Source organism: Ambystoma mexicanum, chromosome 10, assembly GCF_040938575.1.
Source record: "Ambystoma mexicanum isolate Mex_15411 chromosome 10, UKY_AmexF1_1, whole genome shotgun sequence".
Taxonomy (NCBI): Eukaryota; Metazoa; Chordata; class Amphibia; order Caudata; family Ambystomatidae; genus Ambystoma; species Ambystoma mexicanum.
The window spans coordinates 1,511,880,310-1,511,896,821 of NC_090932.1; the positions used below are offsets into that span (position 1 = coordinate 1,511,880,310).

The 16,512-nt window shown below is 46.9% G+C and overlaps 1 protein-coding gene across 3 annotated transcripts in view; it reads left to right on the forward strand.

Annotated features, from left to right (window-relative positions):
* Positions 1-16,512, forward strand: part of GTF2H3 (general transcription factor IIH subunit 3) — an 89,170-nt gene that overhangs the window by 34,179 nt on the left and 38,479 nt on the right. For all 3 annotated transcript variants that reach the window (XM_069619690.1, XM_069619691.1, XM_069619689.1), the window contains exon 3: positions 8,404-8,510. In XM_069619690.1, coding sequence (XP_069475791.1) covers positions 8,404-8,510 — 107 coding nt within the window. The remainder of the gene's footprint in view (positions 1-8,403; positions 8,511-16,512) is intronic.

Here is a 16,512-nt window from a genome sequence, read left to right on the forward strand (position 1 = left end):
TACCCATCCGCTCCATACACTCATCCGCTCCATACACTCATCGGCTCCATGCATTCATCCGCTCCATTGACACATCCGCTCCATCCGCTCCCTACGCTCATCCGCTCCCTACGCTCATCCACTCCATACGCTCATGTGCTCTATACACGCATGTGCTCTGTACATTCGCCAGGTTTATATATTCATCTGCTCCGGCGATCTACACACTCTCCGCACTTCCGCATTCATCCACTATCCACACTCGTGGGCTCTACATACTCGTCCGCTCCACATATTCAACTGTTCTACACATTCATGCAGTTTGCGCTCATCCGTTCTGCATTCTACTCGCTTCTCTGAGATTTACGCACTCATCCGTGCTACGCACTCCCCCTCTCTACCCCCTATGTACACACTCACCCTCTCTACGCACTCATCTCCCCCTCTGCGCGCTCATCTCCCCCTCTGCGCGCTCATCTCCCCCTCTGCGCGCTCATCTCCCCCTCCGCGCGCTCATCTCCCCCTCTGCGCGCTCATCCCCCCTCTGCGCGCTCATCCCCCCTCTGCGCGCTCACCCCCCCCCCATCTGCATGCTCACCCCCCCCATCTGCACGCTCATCCCCCCCTCTGCATGCTCATCCCCCCTCTGCACGCTCATCCCCCGTCATCCCCCCTCTGCACGCTCGTCCCCCCTCTGCACGCTCATCCCCCACCTCTGCACGCTCATCCCCCACCTCTGCACGCTCATCCCCACCTCTGCACGCTCATCCCCACCTCTGCACGCTCATCCCCACCTCTGCACGCTCTTTCCCTCTGCACGCTCTTTCCCTCTGCACGCTCTTTCCCTCTGCACACTCTTTCCCTCTGCGCGCTCAACCGCATCACGCACTCGTCCACTCCATGTACTCATCCCCTCCCCGCACTCATCCGCTTTAAGTATTCGTTTTTTTCACGCATCCAGCAGCAATATCCTGTTCTATATATTCATCTCGTACACTCATCTGTTCTATACCTTCATCTGCTCTGCATACTTATCTTCTCCATATACTCATCTGGTCCATACACCCATGCGCTCCATACACCCATGCGCTCCATACACCCATGCGCTCCATACACCCATGCGCTGCATTTACCCATGCGCTGCATACACCCCTGCGCCGTATACACCCCTGCGCCGCATACGCCCCTGCGCCCCATACGCCCCTGCGCTCCATATACGCCCATCTGCTCCATATACGCCCATCTGCTCCATATACGCCCATCCTTCCTATACACTCTTCCGCCCTATACACTCTTCTGCCCTATACACTTATTTCTCTCTATAGACCCAACCGTTCTATACATTCATCTGCTCCGGCTATCTACACACTCTCTACGCTTCTGTATTCATCTGCTATCCACACTCGCGCGCTCTACCTACTCATCTGCTCCACATACTCATTTGTTCTACACACTCATCCGGTTTACGCTCATCCATTCTGCACATTCATCAGGCTTACGTATTCCTGCGTTCTACTCGCTTCACTGTGTTTACGCACTAATCCGCGCTACACGCTCGTTCGCTCTACACACTCATCCGCTAAATATGTTTATCCATTCTATACACTCATCTGATCTACATTTTCATTCGATTTCCGCATTCATTCAAACTATATAGTTATCTGTTCTTCCATTCATGCATTCATCCACTCAGCGCATCTGGTTCACCTGCTTCATCTATTCTAACTATTTCATCCATGCCATTCACTTTGTTCACTCGTCGTGCAATTCTGTCTATTTCAGGAGTTTAAATCTTATTACTGATTCCGTAAGATTTACTCTTATTAACCATTTCACTGCTTTGATCTACTTTATTCGTTTAATTCTGGTTGTCCTTCTAGTTTCTATTGGGGATTATTGGCTGTCAATTTCTTGGATCAGGTAGTTTGTTGGATTGGTATCATTGAGTTGCTGTTAGTCTGTTTGGGTTATTTGGTACAGGTTGGTTTTTAGGGGAAGAGCCAGGTTTTCAGCAGTTTGCGGAAAGACGTTAAATCCTCGGTTAGGCGAATGTGGGGTGGAAGTGAGTTCCATAGCGAGGGCGCCAAGGCTGAGAATGATGATCCACCTAACCTGGCTGAGTTTGTCTTTGGTATGACTAGGAGGCCGGCTGGCTTGATCTCAGGGTGCGAGGGGGGTGATAGGGTTTTAGCTTGTCTTGAAGATATTGAGGTCCTGTTTTATGCAGTGCTCGATGGGAGATGCATAAGGTTTTGAAGGTCACCCTTCGGGCTACTGGGAGCCATTGCAGCGTTTTAAGGGCTGGGGAGATGTGGTCTCTTGGGCCGAGCGCAAGTAGCAATTTGGCAGCCGCATTTTGTGCCCTTTGGAGTTTATTCAGTTGGTACGCGCGGACTCCGAGGTATAGGGGGTTTGCGTAGTCCAGTCTTGATATAACGATTGATTGGACTGCGGGGAGTCTGTTGGAAAAGGAGAGATATGGAAAGATGCGCCTAAGGGTTTTAAGGTGGTAGTGGCAGGACTTTGAGACGTTGTTGACTTGGCGCGAGTGTTAGATCAGAGTCAAGGGTGCATCCAAGATTTTTCACTGAGTTGGAGGGGGTCGGTGAGTTGCCCATGGCGGATGGCCAAGGTAGCGGGTGCGGAAGAAGTTCTGAGTTGCCACATACGATGATTTCTGTTTTGGAGGGGTTTAACAAGAGGTGGCTTTGGGACATCCAGAGTTCTATGTCAAGGAGGCAGGAGACCAGGTCAGGTCGGGAGTTGGGTTTTGAGTTCAGGAGTTTTAGAATTAGTTGAGTGTCGTCGGCGTAGTTGTAGCACAGGATGTTGTGTGAACGAATTATCGGTGGGAGGGTGATCAAGTAGAGATTGAATAGGAGGGTGGATAGGCATGCTCCTTGTAGGACTCCTGTGTCGACTGGTCTGGCTTGGGAGGTATAGGTGGAGAGTATCGTTATTTGGAACCTGTCTTTGAGAAATGAAGCTATCCATTTAAGAGTGATTCCTAGGGAGTGGAGGTGGTCTAGGAGGATTGGGTGGTTGATTGTGTCAAAGGCGGCGGATACGTCAAGAAGGATTAGTGGGGCGCATCTTGCAGAGTCTGCTGTCATTTTAAGGTCATCCCAGATTGAGGTTAGGGTGGTTTTGGTTCCATGACGGGCTCTGAAACCTGATTGTGAGGGGTCAAAGAGGTTGTTGGTTTTGACAAAGGCATTTAGTTGGGAGTAGGCGGTTCGGTCAATGAGTTTGGCAAGGAACCTGGTTTTTGAGATGGGGCGGTAGTTTTTGGGCTCGAGAGGGTCGAGCAAAGGTTTTTTAATTAGCGGTTTGACATGAACCGTTTTGAATGCGTCGGGAAAGATACCAGAGGATAAGGAGGCATTTATGATGGATCTTGCGTGTTCTCCTGCGCAGGTGGAAGCGAACATTTCTTTGAGGGTTGTGGCTGGGCAAGGGTCCAGCGGAGAGCCGGATGGTTTGCGGGCAGATAGAAGTTTGAGAAATTGCTCTGGAGATATTGAACTAAAGGATTCGAACGTTGGTCGGGTAGTGGTCGCAGCCGATGGACTGGGCGGTATGGGGGAAGTATTGTCTGGTGGATGTAAGAGAGCTAGCTTGGTGGCTAGAGTATTTGTTCTTTCAAGGGCTGTGGTGTAAAAGTGGAGGGAGAGTGAGTCGCATAGTGATTGGGAGGGAGTGGGGTGGTGCAAGCGGGTTTTGTGAATTCAGAGATGATTTTGTGGAGTTCTTTGCTTGGATTTTTTCAGTTTAGGATTCTGGAGTTGTAGTGGGCTTTTTTTGCTTTCCGGATTTCGGCCTTGTACTGATAGTTGTCTGGCCAAGGTGGCCTTGCTCTCCTGGGTTTTGTTATTCTGCCATTTGCTTTCTAGGTATTTGTATAGTTGTTTAGTGGTCTTCAACTCCGGATTGAACCATCTGGGTAAAAGGCCAAGGCGTGTTGATGGTTTGCAAGAGGGAGTGAGCCGCATCAGAGATGCATTGAGCCACGAGTCAAAGGCGTCAGGGGTTAGTTGTTTATTGAGTTGGCAGGTAGGTGGTGGACACTGGAGGAGGGCGTCGGCTAGGTCTGGCGCGATTTATTAGTTTTTTTCCAGCATTTGCATAGATTCGGAGGTTCCGATTCGAGTACGCAAAGGGGATCAGGTGAGCGAATGGTGAAAGAGCGAATGAAGTGATCGGACCAGATGATAGGGGTGGGTGGGTTTAAATTAATCCGGTTGTTGGAGCTAAAGATGGCATCAAGAGTGTGTCCTTTATAGTGAGTCGGGCCATTTATGTGGGGTTGGAGCTTCATTGCGTCTAAACCGTCAACCAGAGAGTGTGTCATAGGGTTGGTGGGGATGTCAAGCCATATGTTGAAGTCTCCAAGAAGGGTGAGATTGGCATGGTTTAGTTGAGGGGTGGTAATAGAGTCACAGAGGTTGTTTGCGAATTGTCTATCGTAGCCAGGCGGTCTGTAGATTATTAGGAAGCTGTGTGAGAGCGACGGGGAGAGGGATAGTTTAACGAGGAGAGATTCGCAAGGAAGGAATGGAAGGTTGGTTGTCGATGATTGAGGCACGGAAGAGAGACTTGAAGACATCCATAACTGTTTTACTGCCATCCCAACGATCTCCCTAAGTTTCAAAAACAGAGAGAGATCCAGTACAAAATCCTACAGAGACTATGCTACATCCCAGTTAAGCTTTATAAAATGGGCCTGACCCCCACCACAGTATGCTGGAGAGGCTGCAACAATATTGCTACCATGGGACACGTGCTGTGGTCCTGCCCCGCCCTCCCCCATACTGACGCAGAGTACACAGACAGCTCTCAGACACAGATGGGGCAGACATCGCTTACACCCCCAATGCGATGCTACTAGGGGCAGACTAGATGAACTGGTACACAGACGCACTAACGCGCAAACTCATGGGCCTTATACTCTTCACCACGTGCAAACTCCTGGTCATACACTGGAAGGCAAAAGCACCACCCTCCAGGACTGAACTGGCCACACTTCTCTCGAAAACATTTGCCCGGCGGGAGGGGATCGATACTGGGAACTCCTGGACCATAGATTTGAATCTGGCCACAAAAATGGGAAGAAAAAAAAGAACTGTATGGGGGAAATAAGCACCAAAACCGTGAAGTTAGAGTTCAGAAGGCCGGATCCACTTTAAGAGGATCAGAACGAAATGTGTCCAAGGTCACACGGTTGAAGTGCACAAAAGTCTTGAAAAGGTTCAAAAAGAGTTGGACCAAAAGAAAGGGACTAGTTAGATGGTCAAGGCGGCCAGCCCAGTTCAGAAGGTTAAGGGATTATTATTACCTTGTAGCAATCTTTAGAAAGGGAGGCCTGGCGGACACGGTACCTTAAAGTGGTGAGAATACTCCAGCGGGGGCAGTTGTTCCTGGCAGCGGATGCAAGTCGTTGCTTCGTCCGGGGGAAGAGAGGATCTCGTCGGGGAGGAAGACAGGAGTCCGTTGCACTGCCAGGGAAGAAACCAGCCACAGAGTTCTCAGGTAAAAGGAGCAGTCCTTTTATTCGCGGTCCAATGGTAAGTGGCTATCCGGTTTCCAGGGTGCTTGGCACGGGCAATTCGACCACAAGAGGCCTTGGGATGCAAGGAAAAGAAGGTAAACTGGTTGTGCCCACCAGTCAGGGGAAGAAGCCTCTCCAGCCGGGAGATCTTCTCTGTCGTCGGGAAGTGGTGAGTCGGTTCTGGAGGGCTCCACCGGTGGTGTCGTCGTGGTAGGTCGGCTCAGCTTCTCCCTCGTCGGATTCTCAGGTCCTGTGGCGACTTCTGAAGTTCCAGTCCCCAAAGCCCTGCTTTTATGCAGCACACCCCCATTCACTCAGCCTAGCTGTCAATCAAACATGCTAAGTGGTGAGCCGGCCGGCTCACCACTTGGGCCAATCACACACGAGTGCGACTTGAGTTACCAAGGTAACTCAGTCCAGGGTGCCTAAGCCCCCTCCCACACCCCCTGTGGTACCCAGACAGAGTGGCACCACTTTTGGAGGCTTCTGTGGAGAAGCCCGCCAAAAAGTGGAACAAAGGGCTCAACTTGGGTTGGAGTCACAGAAGAGAACACAAACGCTATTTTAGAATAGAGTCCTGGCAAAAAATACCAACCGGCGAATTAATATTAAATAAATAAACCGGCGGTATGTTCGAGGCTATGAAAATTAAATAATTAAAGTTGGTAGCCTCGAACAGTGGGAAAATCCCATAGGGATATATTCGCGGTCGAATATAAAAAGTAGTATCCACTGCCACCAGCCAAAACTCGATCCGGGGGGATGGAGACGTGCCCCCTCAACTAACAGACCCCGGGGCAATCGAATTGCCCCGACCAGTACGTCCACAATATGATGGTTTGTACTGGTTTCTGTTAATAATTTGCGACTAGTAAAGCCAATGGTGACTTTACATGCCCTGGGAGACGGTAGTCAGTCCCAGGGTATGGAGTCTATGGTGGGGTGTCACTATGACACCCCTGTGTCACTGCACGGAGGGTGCTGTGTAACACACATAGGAAAAAAACATGAGACTCTATGCAGTAAAGGACCCCGTAGCCCATAAAACACATAAACAGTCAAAGGAACACCATAAATCATGTCCAAGAGTGGCAGAAAAAGAGTCTCACTCTTGTCTGGAGAAAAAAACAAACTCCAGAAATCCACCAAAGCTGCTGGGGGACTCACTAGGTTAGGAAATTCAGCCTAAGGAGACAATTCTCCCTAACACTTACCAAGTAAAAATCTGCATATTTCAGTAGTGTGGCAAACCAAGAAATCTGAGGAAAGGGAAGACAGTGTGGCAGAGGGAGGGGACAGTGAGGCACAGCCAAACACCTCATGGAAGGGCGTTGGCATAAGCGCAGGGAATCCTATTGACTAGGTTGTACTGAGCCATTGATCATGCTGATTAATTGATGATAGAGTCATAGAAAGCACTAATAACTCTGAGCCACTGATGCAATTGACTAACCGATGAACATTCTACTGGGACAGAGATTTTACACCGCTCATTGATAACAATGAGCCACGAATAGTATTGACCACCACTAATATTAGTGAGGCACTGAGTCATTTATCATACTGAGGCATATAATACTGATGCATTGATGAAATGGAAGCACAGACAAAATTGACAAAGCATTGAGCAAGAGATAATACTTAGACACTTAATCACACAGATCCATTAATATAACCGAAGTAATGATGATAATTATGCGCTGGTAGTATTGACGCACTGGTGATAATGAGCTAGTAATAACATTGGGCCGCAGACAAAACTGACCCACCAGTAATGTTGATTCATAGGGAAAATTGAACCACTAGTAATTGCCCCCTATATTACTGTCTTCTGATAAAACTGTGCAACTGTTCATTATATGCCACTTGTTTGTTCTGAGTCACAGATAATACTGGCCAGTTCATAGTACCAGGCCATCAATGGAACTAAGTCATTGTTGAGTATGGGGTTCGGATAGGCATTCTGCTGAGACGCTCCTGACCAATATACTGTGAAACCATATGCACGTGTGCATTTGTGTACGTGTATATATTGGATTGTAATTGCAATACACTTAAAGGGTTAGTCAAAACCAATCGGAAGCATTCATTAAAAAAAATGCCAACTCCACCAAGAAATAAGCACTAGACTTAAAGAAGCCACCCAAATGCTTGTTTCGGCAGGAACACGTTAATCAAATTCCACCAAATTGGGCAAGTGTGATCGTATGCGACCACACCTATTTTAAGCCAACTTTGGTGAACATTTTCGGACCAGTTAAAAATTTACAGAGAACAATGTTCTTAGATTTTCTTATGTAACGTGTCATGTAACCTTAGCAACACTACTGTGCCGCCAATATCTACGCTACATAAGTTAAGCCGACACCTCAGATATGAGTGCAACCCCTCCTGATGCCTTCTGGTACGATCCACCACTGAAGGCGTTATTGTCATTCCTCCCCATGAGAAGCTGTGCTTTACTAATGTCAAAGTATTTTTTTATGAGGAAACGGTACTTGACAATCATCCTTCATAAAATATTTGTAAAAAACAAATGAAGTAGGCACTGGTGAAAAGAGCAAATTAGCGAAAAAAAATACATCTTTTCTATTTCCATGGTGGCATAACGGACATTCTAAACAAGTAAGTATGGCGGAGTGGTTAGTGGAGTGAACTGGCGGGACAGGAGATGGAGCACGTGGCACTGCAGGACAGCTTGTGGGCGGGGTTCCCGATGCAGTGCTGGAGTGCACGAGTCAGTAGATAAAGCCTGTGTTCCTCGCTCCCTGATTGGCTCCAAGGTTCGAATTGTAATGCTTGTGATATTTTCTTGCTGTACAGTTATTTCTCTTTCAATGGTTGCCTTGCCAAATTCTGTTTCTCTGTTTCTACAGTTTACGTTGTCAAAATGCATCGACGCTGTGATGGTGATGGGAAATTCCCATTTATTTATGAGTCGCAGCAGCAAACTTGCTATAATTGCAAGCCACATAAACGAAAGGTACATTGCAAAATAGCCTGTATAAAATGTCTTTGTCTTGGGAGATATTTTGTATTTGTTGAATTTGGTATCCAGTGAAAATGTAGACAACATAAATGTAGTCAGTGAGTGAAAAGGTTGTGGTGAAAATACCTCTGCAGTGAAAATATTGCCAAGCAAAAAGTAGTCAATAAATACAGCTGAAAAGTTTCCAAAACTGTAGTACTGGTAGTGTAATTGTTAGTGTTAAGGGGGGGGGGGGGGTCTTAGTGGGCTTGTGAGTGCCTGGTTTAGGATTAGGATAGAAGTTAGTCTAAGGATAGGGGTTAGAGTAAAGATGTTTGGGTTTGGGTAATCGTTAGGGTAGATTAAATGTCAGGGTTAGTGTTGTGGTAGGAGGTATTGTAAGGCTAGGGCTAATGGAGTAATGGTTTGGGTAAGTGTTCAAGAAAGGGATGTGGAGGCTGGTTATCACAGGCATAGCCAGTATTGTTTATCGCGTGGGGCCTGAAGCTAATGTAGTTCGGCCAACTGCAAGTGACATTTTACTCCTGTAAATGCCCACACAGCCGTGCTGAGTGGGCATTTACAGATTTTATGTGGGCCTTGCCTGCTCAGGCCCTACCCTGTCTACGCCTCTGCTGGTTATGTTGGCAAAGGGTAACAGTAAAGATAAACCTAGAGATTGGGGTAAAGTAAGCATTTGGGTAAGTGGTGAAGTAGCAGTTAGGGTAAGGCTAGCGTTGGTATTAGAGAAAGGGTTTGGGTTAGGATAAAGGCTATGTTATTTGTGGCAATCTTTGATGGGGTTGGAGATAGGTTCACTGTTCATTTTCTATTCATCTTCTATTGTGTAACATACAAATAAAATGCTTTAGCGCCCTGAAAGGTTAGCTTCTGTAAGAGTTCAGGGTGTAAAATAAAGGTTGTAATTAGAGTTCAGGGAAGGTTTAGTAATGGATTTCCGGTGATTGTCGAGGTTTCATTCAAGGTTTGGGTGATATTTAGTGTTAAAGCCTTGTACTTTTGTGTATTTAAAAAAGCAGTTTCGTCGACCTTATTGTTGGCAACATTTTCACACTTTGGATGTAGTCATGTAGTCAGTCAACACTTTGTGTTGATTGACTACATTTTTAAAAAATGACTTTTTGCTAACCACATTTTCACATACTTTTTTCTGGGGACATTTTAACATCAAACCTCGATTTTCGCGTTTTCTGAGATTTTTCTTTCGCTTTGCAGGGTTATCACATTTGCAAACGACATTGGCGTTAGTCAAAGTTTTGGCCCAGCCCACACTAGACTCTATTCCAGGCCTAAACCCCCTTTCATAGGCGGACAGAAATGGGCCCCTTATCTGTTCCTCCCTCATGGCAAGAGGGGCACCTTTCTATGCTCTTGTTATCACGCTTACCACCAGTGAGAAGCATTGTGACAGTGTGAGATTAACCACACACTCCTCTTGCAGGGAATTAAGTTCAACACTTGCATGACATAATAGGTTGGATGAATGCCTAAGGGAATCATTAGGATGCACGACATAAACGGTGCATGTGAGGGATTGGAACATAATAGCAGTGATGCCAATGGCTGCTGTTTCTCCAGGTGAATCCTGGTCCTTCCCAGAAGTGGGGAATTTTGCTCGTGCTGTGGAGTATTCTGGCCCTAGGAGTCGCTTCTAAGTGAGTTCAAGTGAGCTAATGAAGGTACTAGGGCTTTATACTGTAACACTAAAGGCTTCCACTTATAGTCAGGATGAAGGTGCGCAAGAAAAAATGCAAATGCTCAGTTTAGTAGGACCAAGTCTTCGATTCGAGTAACCTATCTTACATAAAGTTTCAAGAGGTCAGTCAATGCCCAAAGTGCTTTCTTGGCTTTCACAAAGTTCCATGTTTTTATTGCCTAGTGTGCTTTCTTGGCTTTACGCACAGAACATGCTCAACAGCAAGTATCTGTACTCCCCCCCCCCCCCCTTGATCATTATTAACAGGAAGGATTGATTTTGCATTTCTAAAGCACAACGTTTGCCCAAAAGCATCCTGGCACTGTCTCCTTACTCACTCCACACAGGTGCTTGTTAGACTGAAGATATTCTCACCCATCAGCCAAGGGTCACCCATCTGGGCTCGCACCAGGATCTTGCTTCCTATTTTCTCTGCGGTACACTGGCTCCAGATGGCTCTGGGGTATAGTCCCCAGCCTACTAGCAATGCTCCTTCTCCTTATCTAGTAGATTCTAGCTTCCACCAGGCCGTTGAAAATATGCCCAGAAGGCTAGCCGCAAACTCCCCTTCTGGGTTTTTTGGCCCACGCCAGTATCTAGGCTATTGCCCCCATGTGGCTCTCTACAGCCTGCTGCGAACCGGCCAACCTCATCATGGACGTTTCACTGCAATTGGTGCAACGGCCATTTCCCTTTGTTTTTTGCAGCATTTTGGGGGTGGGGGTTTCTGGAAAAAATAATGATTTTAAGGGTAGTGGTGGTGTGACTGCAGTGTTGGAAGTTGCCCTCCATAAAAAATAAATGCCACAATAATTATGGGAATTAACAAGGGGGGTCCTGGGAGTCCCTCTGCCAGACATTAGTTCTGGTTACGAGAGACTTACCCAGAGTCTTTAGCTCACTATCTTTCACAGAGAAGAAATATCCCAAACATATCAGTCTTTGTCCTGCCCTGGGGCAGTCCAGCACCGAAATGCTAGGCAATTCTCCTCTGAACAAGAGTACCAGCAGAAACCCCAGGCACGTGTTTCGGTCTGGTTGGACCTCATCAGTAGGGTGGATCTGTGGCTCTCTAAGAATAGTGAGCAAGGGGTCCACGTCTGGATTCCCCTAGTAACTTAGGGTGAGACCCAAAGTTACTTAAATATGCAAATTAACAAGGGGGGGTCCTGGGAGTCCCTCTGCCAGACATTAGTCCTGGTTACGAGAGACTTACCCAGAGTCTTTAGCTCACTATCTTTCACAGAGAAGAAATATCCCAAACATATCAGTCTTTATCCTGCCCTGGGGCAGTCCAGCACCGAAATGCTAGGCAATTCTCCTCTGAACAAGAGTACCAACAGAAACCCCAGACACGTGTTTCGGTCTGGTTGGACCTCATCAGTAGGGTGGATCTGTGGCTCTCTAAGAATAGTGAGCAAGGGGTCCACGTCTGGATTCCCCTAGTAACTTAGGGTGAGACCCAAAGTTACTTAAATATGCAAATTAACAAGGGGGGGTCCTGGGAGTCCCTCTGCCAGACATTAGTCCTGGTTACGAGAGACTTACCCAGAGTCTTTAGCTCACTATCTTTCACAGAGAAGAAATATCCCAAACATATCAGTCTTTGTCCTGCCCTGGGGCAATGGCCGTTGCAACGAGATGGGCTAGAACCGTTTGCTGTCTGTGCTGTTTTACTAGTCAGGGTCTGAGCTAAGGTGCTCAATACCCATCTGTTCTCCTCCTTCGCTCGATCTCCAACACTCTGGCTGTCTGTCCTAACACCCCCAGATAGAGAGGATCTCCTTTGATATCACTGCCTCTGTCTTGTATGCTCCATAACTTTTGTGTGATTGTCTGAGTCATGTTCCTTTTAGCAGGGGGTCACAGTGTTAGGTGATCTCACCATGTCCTAACATCATTATCACCTTTTGTGGTGTTCCCTGATCCCTGTGCTAAGTATTTGCTTAATGGGAAATGAGAAGTCTGACTTGGTGCTTGTAGGCTGCTTTATAGGCTGCCTCATCCGTTTTGATGCCAGGCCAAATAGTCCGGTCACCCACTGCCACGGTGGTCTGAGAAACGCCAGCAGTCAACTACAACACTCCTAATTATGATCCCATCCCCAATCTCTTCTGCCATATCTACTGTGTTCCCATAACACATGTGTTTGGGAATGTGGTTGAGAAAGGCTCGGAATGGCCTATATGAGCAAGGTTATTTTTCCAAGAATGGTTGTAAGGGGCCAGTTTCATAAATTGGAGAAAAGAAGGACCAAATGCAACGCTTGCAGTGTTTGTCAAGATGTTCTCTCCTTTGTTTTGTTTGTCAGTAATGTGAAGGCACGTTAGCGCTGCGTCATTGTCTGACTTGTCCTTGTGACAGGTCACAATTGACGCCGTAGTGCATTGGCGAAGGAACAGAACAGCCCACGCGTGTTTTGACCTAAGGGTCTTTATTAAGGCACGGTGGATTCAATATGTGGTCCTCTGCTTGGGTTTGGTCAGATGGTTTCTGGGATCCATAGCTTTGTACAAGGTGTAGAAGTGCAAAATTCAGTTGGATAACTGGATGTTGAATGCTTTAGATAGTTGCAGGATCCCGTGCTTTAATGTCAGTGGTTCGCTGGTCGAGTTCCTCAAAGGTTCTAATCTTGCTGTTTGTTTAAACTGCTAGTAATCTTGGCTGCCCAAGTGCTGGCTCTTCAATCTGCGAAGGAGCTGGTTCTCTGTGTGGGTACCGGCGGATAGGGCAGTCTTCAGTTTCAAGTTACTACACTCGTTTTAACCAGTGTTACTAAGAAAATATGCTTTCAAATGCACTATTTGCAATGTTTAGTACCAAAAAAAAACCTCTGGTAGTACCCAAGTCTTTTCTGGATAGTAACGAAATGTAGTGTGTGGTTGTGGGCCACTTTTTCATTAGTGCCTTGATATATGATATGATTGTGTATAGGCGCTATCTAAATAAACTGTGTTTCAAAGCCCTCCAAGGCAGGGGAGGGAAAATACAAATGCATTCTTACAGACCATGAACAGTAAGGATGTGAAATTAACTATCATACTCGGCCTGAGTGCAAGAGCTAAGACCTAAGTAAGGAAGGGAGGCAGAGAGTGTGAATGGAGTGGAAACAGACAGGCGACTACCATACTAGGCCTGACAACATTTCTGGTAGAGCCAGAGAAAAACAAAAGGTGAGGGAGAGGGGTGCAGAAAGGGAGTGGAGGAACAAAACAATCGACTATCGTACTAGTCCTGACGACATTTCAGATAGTGCTGGAGGTGGGGGTGGGGCATAGGAGAAAAAAAAACATGCAAGGGTGGGGCGGGGGTGGGAGGGACGAGAAAAAAAACACGTAAGGGTAGGGAGGAGGAGACAGACGAGGTTGCTATCATTCTAGGTCTAGGCACAATTCTGATAGAGTAAGTGCATAGACGAAAGTAAGAGGAGGAGTGGAGGAGATGGAAAAAGGGAAAAGAGTGGAGAAGCAAGAGGGGAGAGCGAATACAATTGCAGAAGTCAGTAGTAGCATATAATGTTGCGAGCCAGGATTCAAGATGAAGATGGGAAAAGCATCATTCAGGGCCACCATTAGTACAGTATGCAAAGGAATTCCAGCATGAGTGTTGAGAAAGTGTGACGCACCGTGAATCGGTGAAGTCCATAGAAGTCAAATCCAGCATTGGCCACAAGACAGTGAGGTTGAAACCATAATGTATCAGGACCGACTCCTGCAGAAGTAATGTTCAAGTCTGACCCTGGGGTGACGCTCTGCTGCTTAAATATGTTTGTGCCATAGCGTGCACACTAATCACTACATAACGAGTACGCCTCTCTTTTTTAGAGAACACCCTGTGTGTCTGTTTGTAGGCCTGCATTTGTATTTGCATACATAGTTCAGGAGAAAAAACACACTGCCTCTTTGTTTACTGGGACAATTTCTCCACTTGTAGCTCTGCACTGTTTTCTGCACCCCAACCATAGCAACCCCGCTTTAATGTACTGCTTTTACTGCCCTAATCTAAAAAGGGAAAATGTAACTGTTGCTTAAAGCACTCACAGTCCTGAAGCACAAATCTTCCAAAATAGAGCCAGGCCCGGAGGTGGGGGGAGGAGGAGTCAGAGTATGCAGGTGCTAGACCACAGGTGTTAGACCACTGGCAGGAACTGATTGTGTCTATAATTCTAGAAGCCAGTCGTCATCTTCAGTCAAAACCAGAGCTCTGCAATGACCATGTGTGAGAAGGTCCTGTCTTTGCTTCGAATTCTGGGAATTGTAGTTTTCCTAAATATCAAATGGGAAATACAAATCTACAAGCCCCAGAATCCAAAGCAAAAACAGGACAGGGTGGCCTTGTCACACATGGGCACGAAAACGTGAGTGCTGTCTAAGCGTGCTTTCTGCTGGATTCTGGAGCCTTTGCTGCACATGCGGTACTTCAATGTTCAAGAATAGTACAAGTTTGTAAAAGCTTGTTTCCAATAGCTCTCTGCAAATCTACACTGAACGTTTTTATTTGTATATTAATAAATCATTTTACATTCTACAAATCTGACTGGATTTTAATATTCAGTGGGCTGACCATCCTAGCCCCACAGACTCTACAAAATCCCCAAAGATAACTTGGTAAAACCTCACACGCCCCCATCTTGGAAGCAGAGTTCGGTTTTCACACTAGTTATAAAGGACAGAGCTCACTTTCTTATCAAGCACTACATAATGCCAGACACAGGCATTGTTGTGCTGCGCTTTACTTTTTCTCTGTGGTGCATTTCAAGCATGCTTCTGTAGTGCCCTTTGCCAGACCAAATCTGTAAAGAGTGATTGTGCGAAGACCTGAACTCTGATCACACTGATTATGTGGTTGTGGTGGGGTAAAAGCATAGGCCAATAGGTTTGGGTCTCATAAAATCACAAAACCTTAATCACGCTAGGCCCTCAGAGTTTGATGTTGCCAGGTTGGCAGAGTAGCGGTTCCCCACTGCGGCCTATTAAAGGCATCTTTCATTGCTTAAGCTATTCCCTACAATCTCGCTTTTTCTCACCTCCCATTTCTCTTTTCACCTCCACAGACCAGGTCGTGTTCAACCAGCTGTGTGCACACTCCATAAAGTGGGCAATCCCCCCTTCTGGGAGACCGCTACAATGGAAACTGTCACGTTATGAATGTCAAATACAGTGCATTCCAAGATCACTACCTATTTGACAGAAGGGCTTTGGCAGAGAATTCCACAAGGTGGTAGCTTGACCAGCAAAGACATATACTTCTGTTTGTAATTTCCAGATCCAAAAACTTGGTTGGTATTTTAGAATATATTGCAGATGATGCTTAAAGATCCCAAAGCACTGACATTTATTTTTATTTTATTGTTTAAAGCAAAGACCTAGCTTGAGTGCAGCAGAGTGCTGTATAGAATGTGAATAGCCAACATTTGGGCTGGCATTGGTGATGAACCTCAGGTGGTCCTCGCTTCTTTCCTCGATATATCCTCCTCCCAGGTGGCCAGGGAAATGCTGTCGCTATCGGATCTTGACCACGGCGGTGGATATGTGGGGGAGGACTACCTGGGTGGAGACTTGGGGAGAATGGGGATGAGGCACCTACGGATGAGACGCAGTATCCCCCATTTCCCTTTCACCATAAGTCCAATATCCTCCATGCCATTATAGGCTATTGTCAATCCCTTCCTTACTTTTCCCTTAAATCATTCCCCCAGAAACACCATTTAGGTACTGAGACGAGGAAGAGACCAACTTCAGAAATACATCCTCTCTTTATTCACACACCGACATGCACACCCCAGGTATGTACTGGGACGAGGAGGAGGTGAGCAAGAGCAATGTAGAATTTCCAAGTCAGCAAGGAGCGGTCTAGTCTTTTTCTGTCCAATCAACCTGGCGGGAAGTTTAAAAGCAGGAAGACATTTGAAAATGGAGGCAGCTCTGGAAGCAGGGCTGTGGACTGCTGGAGAAGCGCAGACCTCTCATGGAAAACAGTGTGGCAGACGAGTACTTGAGAGCCTCAGAACGATGCAGAGTGTATGCAGCGGGAAGCGAGACTCAAAGAAGCTGGATGCCTCCGGCGAACGGTGAAATGGGAACCAGAGTGATCAGGCAAAGCTTCCGAGTGAGGCACTGGCTGCGAGAGATGCATCATTGACAGGAACAAAGGCACAGAGATGCTGTGGAGACAGAGCGAGGCGCCACATGAGGGAGAGAGAGTTTGTGGCGGCTGGAGACCGCACTGGAATGCTGTAAGCACTGACCGGTGAGTCAGCCTAGGAAGGGGGACACCGGGGCGGCAGGTGCATGTTATGTT